Here is an 18,378-nt window from a genome sequence, read left to right as displayed (position 1 = left end):
TGCCCCTCCCACCTCAGTAGCGTTCGAAACTCAGTGATAACAGATTGTGTGTCAATTAATAGGCACGGGTATAATTAAATTCGTGAAATACATATAAGAAAATGCCACATTTATTTCTTGGCTCTTACTTCGACGGCGCGCGTTGTGCTACTACCGCGAATCCTGTCGCAACCGGCCATCACGCCGCCCGAAAAAACATAAGACAATAAGAACGTCGCGTCGAACAAAAAAGACGCTAGCTCAACGCTCGATCGTAATCCAACATCCTCCCACCATTGAGATGGCCACGCACCTGTCATCTCAATGCTTACATGACACGGTATAATATAAAAAAAATGTCATAATACAGGAAAAGAATACATAAATTGAAATCGCAAAGCAATACAAAACAGTCATATTCAAATTATGAGAATAACAAAAAAAACTTAAGTATAAGACAGCCGTTCTGGAAGTTTAATTTTCCTTCCACTTCTCGTTACGTACGATTCATCATCGCGACTGCGCATATCATATGCTCCACTAATATCTGGAGTACAACTCTCAGATTCCTTAAATCTCCTGGTAGCTTTACATTTGTCCGCAATAATTTCGTCCACCTTGGACTCACTCTTCTCATATCTAAGCTCTAATGGATAAAGTCTTTGAATCGGCCGAATTAACTCGCTTTTAGCAGTAGTCAATCGAGAGACTCTAACATTATTATCTTTACCAGCGATTAATTCCTTGACGCGCGCTAGAGGCCAATCTAAACGTTTTACATTTTCATTTTTGATTAAAACTATGTCGCCGACTTTGATATCATGTACATTTTTCGCATTAGACTTTCGGTGAATCAATGCACCTAAATATTCGGTTCGAAATCTTTGGCGTAAATCTTCCTTGATTTTCTGACGATACAAGTACCTCTTGGATAAATCGCATTTCTCTATCTTGTCTAAATCTAATACTCCGATTTCCTTTATCTCTTGCAAAAACATAGACGGAGTTATAGGCAAAATATCCTGTTTAGTTTCGGAAAGGAAAGTAATTGGTCTGGAATTAATCACAGCCTCGCAATCTAACAAAACCGTTAACATCTCTTCGTAATCAAGGCAAGATTTTTTAAGCGTTCGTCGCAATAATCGCTTCAAAACTCCATTCAATCGCTCCCAAAATCCGCCCCACCACGCTGCAGATGGAGGATTGAATGTCCATTGAATTCGTTCGGTGGCTAACGTTCGAGACAACTTTTCAAAATCCAGATGCTTAAACATATTATTTAATCCGACAAAATTCGTACCATTGTCGCTGTATATCACACTCGGCCTTCCACGGCGCGCAATGAAACGTCGAATAGCCATAAGAAACGCTGCAGTGGACAACAATGTCACAAGCTCAAGATGTACTGCACGGAAAACCGCACACGTAAACAAACAGATCCATGATTTTTGACCGCCTTTAAGATAAACGGGCCCAGTGAAATCTACACCTATAACTTCGAATACGGCCGCGTCTTTTACCCGATCTAAAGGCAATGGGGCACTAATTGTTTGGAGAGGCTTCGCATCTTGTCTGCGACAATTTACACACTTCGTAATCACCGATCGAATTACTTTACGACCGCCTATGATCCAATACTCTTCACGCAATGCATTCATCAAAATCTCTATTCCGGCGTGGTTTAAGCTTTCGTGCTTTTCTTTGATAATCAAATTAACAATTCGATGTTTACCGGGAAGTACAATAGGACACTTAAAACTATAAACGTCGTTGCGCAGAACAATTTTCGAATTCAATCGAATTAAATCGTCTTTATCTCTGAACGTGTTGAGATGTTTCACACGTATATCCGTTTCGTCAGTAAAACATTCGGCTTGAATCAATTTTAATAACAGAGTACGTGACATTTGAACTTCTTTATACAATAGAGCACCCCTAACACGACTCTCTTTGTTTTCTCGGCAATTACAATAAAATCGTCGTACATAAGCAAACACTCTTATCATTTTCTCAAAATCAGAAAATCTATTGAAAAATTCGTTCTCTTTCGCACCATCTCCTTCTAACGCTATGAGAGTACAAACAGATTTTTTGTTTATCGCGGTTTTCTTTAATTCTTTACTGATTTCATCTTCATCGCACGACAATTCTCTACACATTGGCCAATTATCTGACGCCTCATATAGCCACACGGGTCCCTCCCACCATCTCGCAGACATAATCTGTTTCACCGTACAGCCTCTCGATGGTAAGTCTGCGGGATTCAAACGGCCCTGAACATGATGCCAACACGCGGGATCCGATAGCATACGTATCTCTTTTACTCTATTATACACAAACGTAGCCTAATTACATTCTCTTTGGATCCATGCTAACACGGTCGAGGAATCGGTCCAATAAAAAAGTTTTAGCGTTTTAAAATTAAGCGCGTCTAATACATTTCTCGCTAATCTAGCGCCTATTGTCGCAGCTAACAACTCTAAACGCGGTATGCTTGTTCGCGCATCCGTATTGCCTTTCCTAGCAGGCGCAACTCGCGTTTTCGCTTGTACAAAGTGAACTTTCACACCATCAATATTTTCAACGCGAATGAAAATAACCGTAGCATACGCGACTTTACTGGCATCGCAAAATATATGCAAACTTACGTTATCCGACTCAGAGATTTGTCCTAAAAAACATCGTGTAATTTTAATTTTATTAAGCTCTTTCAAATCTTCCATCCACTTCAAAAATTTATTTTTTAACTCGTATGGAACTTTATCATCCCACGTCAAATTTTCACTCCAGGTTTCCTGTAACAGAATTCGTGGGCAAAGCATAACAGGACATACAAAACCTAATGGATCAAAAATACGGTGCGCCGACGAAAGAATCTTCCTTTTCGTAATTTTCGAATCACGTAACTCTGGAAAATCTGGTATTTTTACTGCTAACGTGTCAGCTTTTTTATCCCAAGTAACGCCTAATACTATCGCCTGGTTGTCTTGGGAATTATCATCACTGTTACTCCCACCCTCGAAGGTCAAAACCAGCTATATTCATCAGTCTTTTTGCGTCTGAGATGAAACTATTCAAACTTTCTCGCGTATTTACACTAGTTACTGAATTGTCAACGTAAAAACTTTCTAACAATCTTTTAATATTTTCCGTCGAAACATCTTTATCAGAACTTTTCACAGACTTCGCATAATTATTCAAATGTAAATTGATAATCGCGCTCAAAATAAAGGGACTCGATGAAACTCCGAAAACGACTCTACAATGTCTATAAAAACAATTATATTTCCCCCCGCATCGTACCATAAGAAACGCAAGAAATCCCGATCTTTTTTATCGATACTGATTTGCAAAAAAGCCTTTTTAATATCCGCTACGACTCCGATTTTATTTTCTCTGAAGCGCAGAAGAATAGACGCGATCAATTCTATCAAATTTGGACCCTTATGTAGGCACTCGTTGAGCGACGGCGACGTCCGCTCCTTGGCTGATGCGTCGAATACTGGTCGAATTCTCGTCGTGCTGCCCTCCTTCACCACGTGGCGATGAGGTAGATAACCCTTATGGAAATGTGCCCTTCATTGCCATTAAAAAATGCCATTGAATTCCCATTGTTCCAGACTCAATGGAAATGAAGGCATTTTTGCCAAAGATAAAAAGTTCCGCACAAAATCCCATTGGTATTGCCATTGGTATTGCCATTGGTATTGCCATTGGTATTGCCGTTGGTATTGCCATTAGTATTGCCATTGGTATTAACACTGGTACCAATGGGATTTTGTGTGGAAATTTTTATCTTTGTCAAAAATGCCTTCATTTCCATTGCGTCTGGAACAATGGGAATTTAATGGCATTTTAATAAATGGTACTATTTGTCTTTAATATTACCATTACCGCCATTACCGCCATTACCGCCTAACTGACTCGTCACCATAACCTCATCCTACCATGTTCTCTAAACACTTCTATACTACTTTTCTCTACTTGCATCCTACTATCTCCCTTCATTCTCATCGCATCCTCTACTTACACCCTATCTTTCCATTATCCCTACTTGCCACATACTAATCTTTAAACCCAGAAACAAAGCTAAAATCGCACAACGCACTTTCACCGCTACCATTCACACACGCGCCATCTAACCAAGTCCTATTTTGTCTTTAATATAAATGCCTTCATTTCCCATTGCCTTTGGTTCAACGGACAGTCTAAACCTTTATAGACCACTAAGGGTCTTTTTGTAGGTTATGTGGCACTTAACTTAAAAAATACCTGAAAGAGTTGTAGCTACGTTCTTATAGTTAAGTTAATGTTTATAGCATTCGATTACAAAAATACTTTTTCTAAAAGCGAATCGCAAATAAATGCAAAAGTCATGGAAATTCAACTCAAAAACTTACTTTTTGCCGTAATAATCTTTCACCTCTCACTACGGCAACGTTTTGACGATGAATGTCAAATGTCTATGGATTAAAATGTGAAAGACAATAAATGCCATACAATCCCACATAGCACATAATATTTCAGTAATATTGCAGCAATATTATTTTTCCATTGCAATATTACAATGAAATATAACAGAAATATTGCAGTAATATTACTGAGATATCTCGGTAATATTAAAATGTCCGCGCCAAATGAATATCAGTAATATTACTGTAATATATATCAGTAATATTACGGTAATATTACTGTAATATTTGCGTGATATTTATACAATATTGCTAGGAATTAAACCATTTTAATAATTTTTATTAAATTTTATTAAATTATTTTTAATAGTATTGTTACATACAATATTAAAATAATATTGATATTGTTAACGCAATAATATTATTTGTGTAATATTAGACAATATTTATTTAATATTGCTAAAAATTAAACCATTTTAATAAATTTTATTAAATTTTATCAAATTGTTATTTTTAATAATAGTATTACATATAATATTAAGAAAATAATATTGATATTATCTTTCTATCTCTTTCTTCTTCAAAACTGCTCCATGCTCTGCATTGCTCTGCTCTGCACTGTATGAATTTCCACTGATAAAGAGTTACGTAACACTATAACATAATACAATAACTGTAATTATTATTTATATCTGATTATACAAGGTGAGTTTTATTTTGTGTGCCAATTATCTCCTAAAGTATTGGTTTATTGGAAAAATGTTTCAGATAAAAGTTGGAGGGTTCATAGAGGAATAATGGATGATCTTAGATTTTGAGTCTGGAACCCATGTTGAGCCCAGTAGGGTCCAAGTCAAATTTTTTAAATAAAAACTCCCATTTTTTATTACATCATCTTTTTCTACTAATTAATATAAACAACTTTTGTCTGAAACATTTTTTATTTGCCTTATACTTTTTGAGATATTCAAGAAAAATTTGGTAATTTTTTTAATATTTAGCTTATGATATCTTGATAAATGCTTGTCGGAGGGAAAAATGATACAAGACTTTTTGACTTAATATGGTCTCAAGAATATGCTATTGCAATAATACCCCAATTTCTTTAAATATTTGTGTATACATTTCCTTGAAGCTTTCATGTGTACACAATTATTTAAAGAAATTAGAATACTATTGCAACAGTATATTCTTGAAACCAAGTTTTCCTTGAATATCTCAAAAAGTATAAGGCAAATAAAAAAATGTTTCAGACAAAAGTTGTTCATATTAATTAGTAAAAAAAGATGATACAATAAAAAAGGGATTTATATTTAAATAATTTGACTTGGATCCTATTAGGCTTAACACAGGTCCGGACTCAAAATCTAATAAAATTGTCTATTGGTCCTCCTTGAACCCTCCAACTTTTATCCGAAACATTTTTCCAATAAATCAATACTTTCTGAGATAATTAGAGCGGAGATGATTGGCACACGAAATAAATCACCCTGTTTATTTCATACATAATTACATATTCAAACATAAGAGTACGGGGTTAAGTATGACGTTCCAATATTCACTGTCTATACTGAAAATCTATGGTTAATGTTATACATACACTTTAGATTTTCAGTACTGGATATTAAAATATTGGAACGCAGTTTATACCAAGTTTAAATTTTTCTTACTTATGTATCTAATAAATAAAGCTGTCGCTCAGAAGAGTTTGATAGAAATCAAACTGCTTGGTACTGCTCTGCGTGAACTTCTACTGATGGAAAGCAACGTAACACTGCAACATAATACAAAAACAGTAATTATTATTTACATCTAATTATATATTTTAAACATAAAAGTAGGTTAAGTATGAATCTGTATTCCGATATTCACTATCTATGTATACTGAAAATCTGTAGTTATAAATGTTACACGTATACTTTGGATTTTCAGTATTGACGATTTTAATATTGGAAAGCATGGTTTATATCAAATTTAACTTTTTCTTACTTACGTATCTAATAAATAAATCTTTTGCTCTTCTATCAAACTACTTGATGCTGCTCTGGACTGCATGAACATCCACTGATGGAAAGCAATACTGTAATATATAGTATAAGAACAATAATTATTATAAAATCACGTAAATAGTTAAATAATCATGGTTAAATCACTTAATTAATGATTAAACTGCTTTTTAGAAGATTTGGGATCGGCATATTTCTATCACGTATCTGCAACTGAGGGCTCCAGTTGGATTAAACTGTTAAAAATTTTGAGGTTAAGTTAGCATCAAGATTTAAGAATAAAGCCGTTAATAAATAATTTCATTAGAGACTCGTTCAATAAGGTTACAAAGGCAAATATATGTATTTTAAGATGGTCATTGAAATGATTTTTATGATATAAACGTGGTTTTTGGTTTTTGCAGACCATGCCACGTAATCTCTATTTTTGGATTTAACGACAAATCGCCAAATATATATGTACAATGTACATATTAGTAATAATTATACGAAAATACTTTTAAAAATATTTGTGTGAACAATATTTATTAAATAAAGAAAAATTACCTGAAATTAAAACGATTGTTTCTGTGCGGTGTCGTACTACGTGATTGCGTGGTCCCACGGAGCCATGCAAGAGACAGCTTCTTCTTCCTATGTAATGATGGCCTTCAAGCAGTAGTGCTGCTCTAAAAACGGCCAGGGCGAACCACTAGTCTTATAAGCCGCAAGCGGCGTAATTACAAAGGTTGTAGGCCTCGAAAGGCGCCGATACAAGGTACTGATAGTTAAACAATGCAGACAGTAACAGTCGCAATACTTTGAAAAAAATTTGCTTTCGGACAAAACACGTCCGAACACGATCGAGCTCGCCAACCGACTCCTGCAAGAGACAGCGAGAGAAGACCGGGAATGGTGGGGGTCGGTGCTGCGACCAAGCGCATAGCCACACACACTAGCGTTCTTCCCTCCACTTACGCACACAGAAACGTTCTGTTTATCCGTGTGACAAACTCGTAATTTGAAAAGTTTAATATTGATTATATAAGAAATATGAATTTTAAATTTTATCCATTTATTTTATTATCAATTTACTTACTGGCTCTTAATTAAAAATTAATTGTATATATAATTACCTTTTATTATTACAAAACAAATAACAAGTTATAAAATTAAATACCACTTATAAAATTTGTCTTAATCACTTTTATTCCCCGAAAGTACAAGTCAGTCTTTTGATTCCATCACATTTTTTGATTCAGATTTTTCTTTCTTTCAGTCCAAAATTCTTTAACTGGTATATATTATCTGTGCAATACGTACGTATGATTGTGTGATACCTTAATAACGTCTTAATGACGTCAATAAGATGTCATTAAAATGTCATTTGACATTATTTTGCTACTTAAAGTATTATATTTCAACAATATATTGCAGCAATATTACTGTAATATTTCAATATTATTTAAAAACGTATAATACATCAGTAATATTTCTGAAATATTTCATTGTAATACGTAATATTTCTACTATATTGCAATATTACTGCAATATTTCTGTAATATTACGTGCTATGTGGGATATATTGTCTGACAGGGTACATATTCTTCAGACTCCCCCATAATTGATTATCACTGTCAGAGTCACAACAAAAATTTTTATCAAGAGAGCCACAAAAAATATCAAAATTCGGAAAAGGCCCTATTCCAAATAATTATCTTCATGGTTTCTCTTTAACTTATGAGTCCGACTGCCATTTTTAAGTTTTATATTCATGTTCAGAGGACAATAATACATAGAAATTGGGTATTCTTACCTATTATTTCATATAGGTGGGTTTTCCAAAGATTAACCAATTTGGTTTATTTCTTTTGACGTTAGTTTTTTTTTATATGAATGACCAATTATGGCAAAATATATGTTAGGATAAAAGTAACAGTCTGTTAATTTATATATGTTTGGCGCTCGCCCCCTATACATAGCTGTACATATTAGTGTTAATCGTTAATTCGTCCGCAATAGCATTAGCGATCATTCGCGTTACAGTAATTTGTCGTGTTCGTGATTCGACGGTAAAGTCGCGCCGTCGATAAATAGATCCCGCGTTGGTGACTCGCGCGAAACGTTGGTGGATCGCGATCTAAGTCAATATTCGCGCGACTCACCCGACTCGTGCTGCCCGCCCGCGGGTGGCACCCCCAATTATTGGAACAAATACTCGCTCGCGCCGGTTCTCAACAGGAGCGCGACGCGAGCCGGACTCTCGTTTCGGAAGTCGTCGAGTCAACACACTTTTGGAAGTGATCGAGTCTGTACTGGAACCGATTCACCGAGCACCGCGCGCCGTGACTCGCTCTGCTTGCCACTGTTATGTGCATTTTGCTTGCCTGCCTCTTCTGCGTGCCTTTCTTGCCTGCCGCCTGCTTCTACCCTTGCCTGCCGTACATCTTCCCGCTATCACGGAGGGTTTGCCAGCCTACGGGAGACGGACGACTCGAGTACACACCCGAGAGGGCACCGGGCAACGAAACGGTAAGTCGCTTTTGCTTGCATACTACTCGCTGCACGTACTTTATCGTTCACTCGCGTTGCGGGGACCGAGACACACCCCGCTGGTCCTTCGAGTCTCGTTCAATCGCGAATCCGGGGATCGCTCTACCGCCCCCCGAGCAATATATATTAATTATATATACATATATATATATATATATATATATATATATATATATGTATATGTATGTATGTATATAATTAATAATTAATATATATAAATTAATTTATATATAATAAATATATATAATTTTTATAAAAAAATATTTTTATTATTAATAATTAAGACTTTTTAATTGATTCAATTGGCTATCATTGTTATGACAAATCGACCATTGGTTTTGGTTCTTCTAAATTGATGTTTATTGTATATACCTACCCTTACGAAAAAGTAGTACTAGCAATCAGTACTCAGTACTGAGTGATCAGTACTTGTAGAATTGAAAGTATTAGTATGTTAATACTCATGAATACTGCAGAATGGTCAGTACTGTGTCTGTCAGTGCTTACAGTACTGGCAGTACTACAAGCAATAGTACTCATTAGTACTTCAAAGTATTGAAGTGGTCAGTACTTTATCAGATTAATATTCGGAGTACTATCATGATAGTACTGCCAGTATTGTAAGAACTAATAGGCACAGTACTGACCATTCTGCAATATTCATGAGTATTAACATACTAATACTGTCAATACTACGAGTACTGATCACTCAGTACTGAGTACTGATTGCTAGTACTACTTTTTCGTAACGTATCTTGGAAATACTAAATTAATAAAATACTAAATTAACACACTAAACTATCAATATGACGTTATTTTGATATCATCTTGACTTTTTGTTCTACTTGGATAGTACTGCGCAAGTACTGCGCCTGTACCACACGTTAGCATCCTACGAGTATTCGATAAGTACTAAAAGAGTACTAGAGGGAGTACTGGTGGGAGTACTGGAGGGAGTACTGGGGGAAGTACTGGAGGGAGTACTGGGGGGAGTACTGGAGGGAGTACTGGAGGGAGTACTGAATGAGTATTGGAGGAGTACTGGGAGGAGTACTGACAAAGTCAGTATGGTCGAATTTAGTAGTACTTTGAGTACTTATGTCTCCAGTACTTTCACCAATACTTTTTCCAGTATTAAAACCAGTACTACTTTTTCATAAGGGTAATGCTTCTAAAAATATTATCTCAGCACTAGCTGAGGTAATATTTTTCGCAATAAATTAAATTATTTAAATACGATGTGCTTATATATAAACATAAAAATTACATCAATTTAGAAAGTCCAAAACCCATGATCGAAAGGTCTTGACGATTAATCTGACCAAAGCCAATGGTCGATTTGTCATGACAATGATAGCCAATTGAGTCGATTAAAAGTCGTAACACTTAATTATCTGTTGGCGTAATAAATGTACTTATTCGGTTGATTCTTCTTATTATTATTTTAGAATACAGAATACACGAAAAAGGGAAACAAACAGAGGTCTAGCAACGCCCGAAGTGTATGAATTGGCGGCAGAAGAAGCTCATATGAGGCACTAATAATAAATTTAATTATGTCTGCCGTAATTGTTCCTCTGAGTAGTGACTTCTTTCTTAATTTTGTAGCAGATACCGAAGTATTCCATACTTTTATTTTATTAGTTTCTTTTTTTGTTTATATTTATATTGATCTCAATATATCAAAGAGAGACCTTTTTTACTATTTTCAGGGATAAGTAGTTACCTAACTTTAATTTAGAAATAGTTTAAATTATAAAGGAGAAATTCCTTGTTATGTTAAAAATTTTCGTTAATTTTATGTTCGTATAATTTATGTATAAAACAATTTAAAATGCCCAGAAGTATTATAATTTTGAGAAAAATATCTTTATCTTGAAGAAATTATCAAAACTAAAATACAACGTTTTGCTACATAATTATGTTTGTTTTCATTTTATTTTACCATATTACAAATCAGCTCTGCTGTTACAACTCTAGGGATAGGAATAACAGTAACAAATCTTCATAAAATTTGATTTCTCTACTTAATTACAAGATATGGATATATTTCATCAATACTATAATGTAAGCAAAGAATGTACGTGTTTTCCTTATGAAAAAAAGAGTTTATATACAAACAAGCAAATCGAAGACATCAATTCAAATGAGCAAAATGTTACGTTTGTCCCTGGTTTCCCTTATTACAATCGAGGCAGAGGCAGATATATAAAATGTATTATTTATACATAGGCTTTGGTATTCATAGTCAGATCTTATATTTAAGATCGTCTTAGGTCCGGTCAAAGGCAGTCTCAAGACTCCGTCCACCCAATGAAATGACCGTATTAGCATCTTAAAACATTACTTAAGACGGCCTTGAAATAAGATCCGATTATGAATACCGGCCATAGTTCTTATAAGTATTCAAATTAAGGTTGTTCTGGCTATACTATAAAATACTATAATCCCAGACAAAAAGTTATTTCAATTTAAAATTGGTTGAAATTCTATATATGCTTTTGTGAGTTAAGTACATGATAAGTTACTACAGAATAAGTAACGCTCGCGTAAACGTAATAGTATATATATATACTAGGTGCGCAACTAAGTTTCCGGGTTTCACACATAGATAGCACCAATAACACATGTACTCGACTTACATGTCTGAAGTTGTCTGAAGTTATAGCTTGGACATCTGTTAACAATAACCAGTCGTTATATAAACACATATCGCAACGCAAAAATATTTTTTCTAACAACGGAGATGTCGAGTTTTGTGCCAAATAAACAGCATTAGCGGGAATCTTTGCTTTTCTGCTTTAACTTGAAAAAAAATGCAGCTGAAGCACGTCGTTTGCTTGAGGAGGCCTACGGCAAACATGCACCATCGAAAACTACTTGTGAAGATTGGTTTAAACGCTTCAGAAGTGGCGATTTCGACACTGAGGACAAGGAGCGCTTTGGTGGGACCAGAAAGGAATCGTGTACTATGAGCTGCTGAAACCGGGCGAAACTGTCAATGGGCATCGCTACCGACAACAACTGATTAATTTAAACCATACATTGCTCGAAAAACGGCCAGAATGGGACACGAGACACGAACGAGTGATATTGCAGCACGACAACGCTCCGTGCCATCGCAGTTCCATCGTCCAGGACACCATCAAAACGCTGAAATGGGATCTGCTACCGCACCCGCCGTATTCGCCAGACCTGGCGCCTTCCGATTATCACTTGTTCCGGTCGATGGCGCATGGCTTGGCTGGGCTACACTTGACCAATTTCGAAGAAGTGCAAAATTGGTTGGATGAATGGTTTCGGTCCGAAGACGCGTCGTTTTATTGTCGCGGTATTCATGTATTGCCAGAGAGATGGCGAAAATGTATAGCTAGCGAGGGACGATACTTTGAATAAACCATTTTTTGTATTTCTCTTGAAATTTTCCATTTTTTATTGATCAAAAAAACCCGGAAACTTAGTTGCGCACCTAGTATATATATATATATATATATATATTTACGCGATCCCGTTTACGCGAAGGAATTATCATAAGTTACTACAAAACGTAGTATCTTGATATAGGATAGGATAATTACATGTAATAAAACAATTACCTTGAATTAATCGTCGCGTCACGGTCGGTCTTGCTCCGCGCGTACTTGACGCGAGACACTACCGTGTCTCTTGATAGGTTAATATAGGTTAACTGACTGTGACAGCGCGCTGAACGTACTGTCTGCACTGCGCGCAGTACACACACGTATACATATGTATACATATCGATACATATCGAAACTGGCGATACTAGCACCGCCAGTGTCGAAACAGTGAAAGGGACGCGACTCCAGTGATATGAGAGACGACGACGTAGACGTATCTTAATATAAAATTTTCACATTTGAACTTTGCGTCGCAATATCTCCGCTCGTAGGACACGTAGCGGAAAAATGAAAAGAACGTATCCCCCCAAATCGACCCCAAGCTATCGATCAAGCCTATTTAGAACTTGATCCGTTCACTCGTTATCGAGATCTCAACATCTCGAGTACTCGCAAATCGTCGCGTCGCGTAAAACAGTCACGGTCGGTCTCGCTCCGCGTGTACTTGGCGCGAGACACTACCGTGTCTCTTGATATGTGCTCGTATCGTGTAAAGAACTTAAATAATGCTAATTAATATGAATACATTTTTATTTCGCCAATCAAATAATAAACAACAATGGGAATATTAATCGACTCTACTGGCCATTATAATCGCCAAGACAATACGACCACAATTTGGTTCGATTATCGTCAAGACGCTCTTTTAACCAATATAAGCTGATGTAATCTTTGATACTTATATATAAGCATCTCATTTAAAAGGTTAAAAGAGCGTCTTGACGATAATCGAACCAAATTGTGGTCGTATTGTCTTGGCGATTATAATGGCCCGTAGAGTCAATTAATATTCCCATTGTTGCTAATTAATATGATATTTGGCACTACAAATAAATATATTTGCACATTTTGCAAATTTTGTGATTGTCAGCAAAAAAAACTTTTGGACGTGAATTTTATCTAAAACAAATTGTAAGGAACGACAAAACGTTACGTATATTATTAATATTTTATGTATACAGACATTGGATAATACTTAAAAACGCATAAGATGTGTGAGAAAATGTTATTGACATAATATTTATACTTTTCTAGCCCTGTGTATCATAACCCACTCGGCATGTAATATTTCAAAGGCATTTCTGCAAAATTCCATTTGAAATATTACATCTTTCATTAATATTTCAGAAATTTTTCACGACCGTTTCTACATCATTTCGGCAATGTTTCAATGTCCGCAATTATTTAAAATGCCACCATGCTGAAAGATTTCGGCAATGTTATGAAGTATTTCTCAAATATATCTACGAAATATTGCGGAAACACTTCAGAGATGTTTCAAATACATTTTACACTAAAAAAATGTTTCGTATTAGCAAACAAAATTTTCTTACTGACGCAAAAACTATTTGTTGATATGTGAAAAATAAAATATTTTATTACCGGAACAAAAAAAATATATTAAGCCGTATATGTGCGTATAGCCGTCGCGCGTTTGTCCGAAGAAATCCGCTCTCTCAACCGGTCACCCATCCAAGTAGTATACCGGCGTCTTGTCGCTTGACATCGATGATCGAACAGGGTAGTGGTGATCCTCTGACTCTGACGCTTCTTTCTTTCTTATACTTGCTTATTTTGGTGAGCATAAAGCTATCGCATAACAATATTAACAATACGAATAAATCTTTTTTGCCAGTCAGCGTCGAATATTATTTTATATTAAATATTTTATATTTTCCTATCTTAAAATTGCCGTGTTAAGTCGATAGTCGAATTTATTGTTGCCTTTTTACCGCGATGCTGATTGGTTATCTCGATGCGTTGCGCGCGTTACTTCGTATCAAATGTTCGTTTTAACCTCGTCATGTGTCAATAGGTCTGTTCTTTGTAGCTGAACTGGCTGCACTAGTTCAGAGTTTATCTTTTTTACACCACATTGGAAGGAAAAGGATGAACTCTGAACTAGTGCAGCCAGTTCAGCTGTAAAGAACAGACCAAATGTGTATCGTGAGGGATGATGCATGACGCGTGGTTAGCGCGAGTGAGAGTGATTTGTAACGATCGGTTAGGCCCTAAGCAGAATGGCTGTCTTGGCAATGTTTTATGCCTTAAGTCTTTGTCTTATGTAACGCACAATACTGTACAGTATTGTGCGTTAGGGCCTGAGCAGAATAGCTGACTTATAATTTTAAGACAGTGTTTTATGCTTTAAATCTTTGTTTTTAGCAACGCACAATACTGTCTTATGTCTCAAGTCTTACAATGTTGACACTTTGGCTGCGTTCGGGGAGCGCGCTATTAGCGCTATTGCATCATTCTATCTTTATCGCTCATCAAGTGTAGAACAAGGATAGAATAAGCAAATAGCGCTAATAGCGCGCTCCCCGAACGCAGCTTTTGTACACTCGTTTAAGACTTGAGACAAAGACAGTATTGTGCGTTGCTAAAAACAAAGATTTAAAGCATAAAACACTGTCTTAAAATTATAAGTCAGCTATTCTGCTCAGGCCCTTACGATTACTTAAGAAAAGAGTAGAGGAGAGAGAAAAAGAGAAAGAGAGAGAGAGAGAGAGAGAGAGAGAGAGAGAGAGAGAGAGAGAGAGAGAGAGAGAGAGAGAGAGAGAGAGAGAGAGAGAGAGAGAGAGAGAGAGAAATAGAGGTAAGTTTTATAATAATATTTTTAAAGCGTAAGGATTCGAACACAATGCGAGGAATAAGGAACAAGCAATAGAATTCTTAATAGATGGGCATTGGAAAAGGATACGACTAAGCCACGCTGTATCACATCGATCAGGATCTCGTAAATAAGGAGAGCAATTTACGCATCGATCGTCGTAACGTGACTTTGAAGGAGACCGATTTCAATCTGAGTGTCTACCACGATACTTCACGCCTCGACCAATCGTGCGTAATGTCGTTAGGGAGTATCTCTAAGTATTGCATATAATTTACACACATTAGCAGGTATCTCTCAATTACATATCTTTAATATAGCATATAATCTTAATTTCATGAAATATTCAAGAATATTGAAGTCACGTACAAAGGGACTGTTAAACGCAGGGTAGTAGCGTTAAATGAATGGGAACTACAAACGAATAGCAATGTTATCGATGTGAATAAAGAAGTGAATAAGACAAAGCAATTGCGCTGATAAAGAAGGTTACATGGCTCTGGCTCATACAAGGCTAAGTCATCGATGTCAACGTCCAGGAAACGAATTCACCGAGGACTTGGTCGAAGTCAATCTCGTGAAGGAGCTACACGAATTGCGGAATGTCGCGGCAAATCTTCAACGAATGCTCTGCGAGGTTTGTGACATTTGTTTCGTGTCTTGCTGTAGATAATCTTAACTGTACAATTCCAACATTTGCAATACTAATTTGATAAACTTTGCGCAAACAGTAATCTTTTATCTTTTATTAATCTTTTATCTTTTATTTTTATATGTTGCAGGCAGAGGTGTCGCTACGTTTCTTACTCAAAATGCAGATTCAACTCTAGGAAAACATTAACGTGAAGACGAATACTTTGAAAATTGATGAGGTCGAATGTATGACTTTACGTCAGAGTATGGATTATCATGCGTATTAGAAAGCATCTATGTTTAATATTCGTAACATCTATATTTAGACCTCTTCATCCATATCTACATATTCTGAATGTAATGTAATAGTACTTTATACCCGCCAAAATTTTTGTTATATAAATTTGTATACATGTAAGGGATACACATTCGAATTAAAAGTGTGACAAATAAAATATGCTATTGAGGCTTTTAATCTCTCACCGCAGGCATACTAGATTACGACTTGCCGTTGTTATTTCATTTTAATCCGTATACTAACAGGAATTGAATCGGTCAGTGGATGTGCATAAGTATACTTGTTCCGTTCGCTGCCAAGAAGTTTATTTTCTTTGCGAAATATTCTCTTATACTTTTTACCAAATCGTCGAAGAATTCGCGGTGCGGTGTGCGGTGTCTCGCAAGAACTACCCGGTGTGTATGTGCAAGTGTTGCGCGTTGCAAAACGTGAATTTTGCGACAGCGAGTTGTTCGAATTTAATTAATAATATATATTAAAAATATCAAGAGATGTTTTCACTGCCAATTTTAGTTCCTGTCATTTCGATCTTTGTGTGACATTTATTAAATGTTCAATTAATTGAATAAATTGGACAATTTAAATATTTATTTATTATATCTTCTTTGTTAACGTTATTACAATGGCGGATACTATATCGACGATATCAGTTAATCATAGCAATGGAATAAACATTGGACACACGGCCGATAAAGATTGTGTAAGTATTTCCATACAGATAAGACAGCGAGACAATAATTGTATAAGTAATTTAAATATTGCTTAATGTATCTATATAGTGTATGTATTTAATTATATTTAAAATATAAATACACATTTCTCCCTTTTACATGTAAAAGTTCATTAAAATATGATCGCTATTATTTCTTTTACGATATAACACATAATCATCCAATAATAATCATTAATAAATAAAGTTTAATATCTTAATATCTTAATATCTTAAGATATTATTTAATATCTTAAGTTTAATATCTTTGAAATATTGAACATTTTTATGTAAAACTTCTTTTGTGCAAACATTAAACATTAAACATTAAAAAAATTAACCAAACATTAAACATTTAATATTATTATAATTTTTAACAATTAAAAAAAAAACGTTTTCTTCAAACCAAGAACGTTGTATTCAAGCAGTTTTCTTATTCTGAATCTGAAAATTTAAAATATATATAAATTTTGAAAGATTTCTTAATGTATGAGACTGTAATATTATTATTTTATAATTATAATTATTATTTTTGTTGTTAATTTTGTTGTTATTTTTGTTGTAATTTTTATTGTTATTTTTGTTGTTTTTATTGTTGCTTTTGTTGTTGTTATTGATATTGTTATTTACTTCTTGAAGATATGATCCTTGTTCTAATTTTCTCTTTTGTGGAGTTTTAGTTGCTTTCAATACATTTACAATTGACATCCGTCCTTCTATTTTTTTTATATTGCTCATATAATTTACTTCTAAATATGGGGGATCAACTAAATATACGTAAAATATTTGTTCTTTTAATAAACTTTATTTCTTGTATGTATATAGTAATTTGCATAACATTAGAATTAAAAAAAATATAAATTTTTGTTATTTAATATACACTGGGCAACAAAATTATCGCAACAAAAATTTACGTAAAAAATTTGCCCAACTTCAAATAAGCATAACTCCGCGAAAAATTGTCGTATCTGAAAGATTTTTTTTTCATTTTAAAGGGTGAAGTCTGTATTTTAAGGAACCATTGTTAGATTTTGAATTTAGCCTCCCGCTCTCCCGCCGTTCTTCCAAAAGTAAGGACGTGTTACGTCTCCAAAAAATTGCATACTTTGACACATTCTACGGAGTAGAATGAATTTTTTTCGTAACTATCATGGCAACCATCGTAAAATATGGACTTTTCCCTGCAAATTAAAAAAAAAATTAAGTCTGTACGATTTTTTTTCGCCAAGTTATGGCTTATCAAAGTTACCTATGCATTTTTGTGCATTCAATCACCGCCAACATTAGTATTACCCGATGAACACTACGGGGACGTTATTGGTCGGATTTTGCCTATCGTGTGTGTGTGTGTGTGTGTGTGTGTGTGTGTGTGTGTGTGTGTGTGTGTGTGTGTGTGTGTGTGTGTGTGTGTGTGTGTGTGTGTGTGTGTGTGTGTGTGTGTGTGTGTGTGTGTGTGTGTGTTAGCAGAGATTTGGGCACACTGATTTTCATTCAAACGAGGAATTGTTACGATTTTGTCGTTTGTTTTCGAATTAACGATACAATACAGTGATT

The 18,378-nt window shown here is 35.2% G+C and overlaps 1 protein-coding gene and 2 long non-coding RNA genes across 3 annotated transcripts; 1 reads left to right on the top strand and 2 right to left on the bottom strand.

Moving 5' to 3' along the window:
• Positions 1–425: 425 nt before the first annotated feature.
• LOC139782094 (uncharacterized) lies at positions 426–3,913 on the bottom strand. The gene is made up of 5 exons (XM_071721040.1): positions 3,868–3,913; positions 3,648–3,807; positions 3,323–3,555; positions 2,333–2,650; positions 426–2,233 (listed from the first exon to the last, which is right to left on the bottom strand). The coding sequence occupies exons 1-5, from the start codon at positions 3,911–3,913 to the stop codon at positions 426–428; spliced, it is 2,565 nt and encodes an 854-aa protein (XP_071577141.1).
• Positions 3,914–4,857: 944 nt separating this feature from the next.
• Positions 4,858–7,292, bottom strand: LOC139782097 (uncharacterized). Its single transcript, XR_011720794.1, has 4 exons — positions 6,944–7,292; positions 6,385–6,471; positions 6,062–6,165; positions 4,858–5,045 (listed from the first exon to the last, which is right to left on the bottom strand). It is a non-coding gene; the product is annotated as an uncharacterized lncRNA (long non-coding RNA).
• A 7,772-nt stretch (positions 7,293–15,064) lies between these two features.
• Positions 15,065–16,292, top strand: LOC139782103 (uncharacterized). The gene is made up of 3 exons (XR_011720796.1): positions 15,065–15,414; positions 15,536–15,821; positions 15,967–16,292. It is a non-coding gene; the product is annotated as an uncharacterized lncRNA (long non-coding RNA).
• Positions 16,293–18,378: the final 2,086 nt, after the last annotated feature.

Source organism: Temnothorax nylanderi, unplaced genomic scaffold (assembly GCF_030848795.1).
Source record: "Temnothorax nylanderi isolate EJ_2023f unplaced genomic scaffold, tnyl_v1.0 TNYL_tig0387_pilon, whole genome shotgun sequence".
In the NCBI taxonomy this organism is placed as follows: domain Eukaryota; kingdom Metazoa; phylum Arthropoda; class Insecta; order Hymenoptera; family Formicidae; genus Temnothorax; species Temnothorax nylanderi.
Note: the sequence above shows the minus strand (reverse complement) of the source record. Positions and strands in the feature narration are given on the sequence as shown.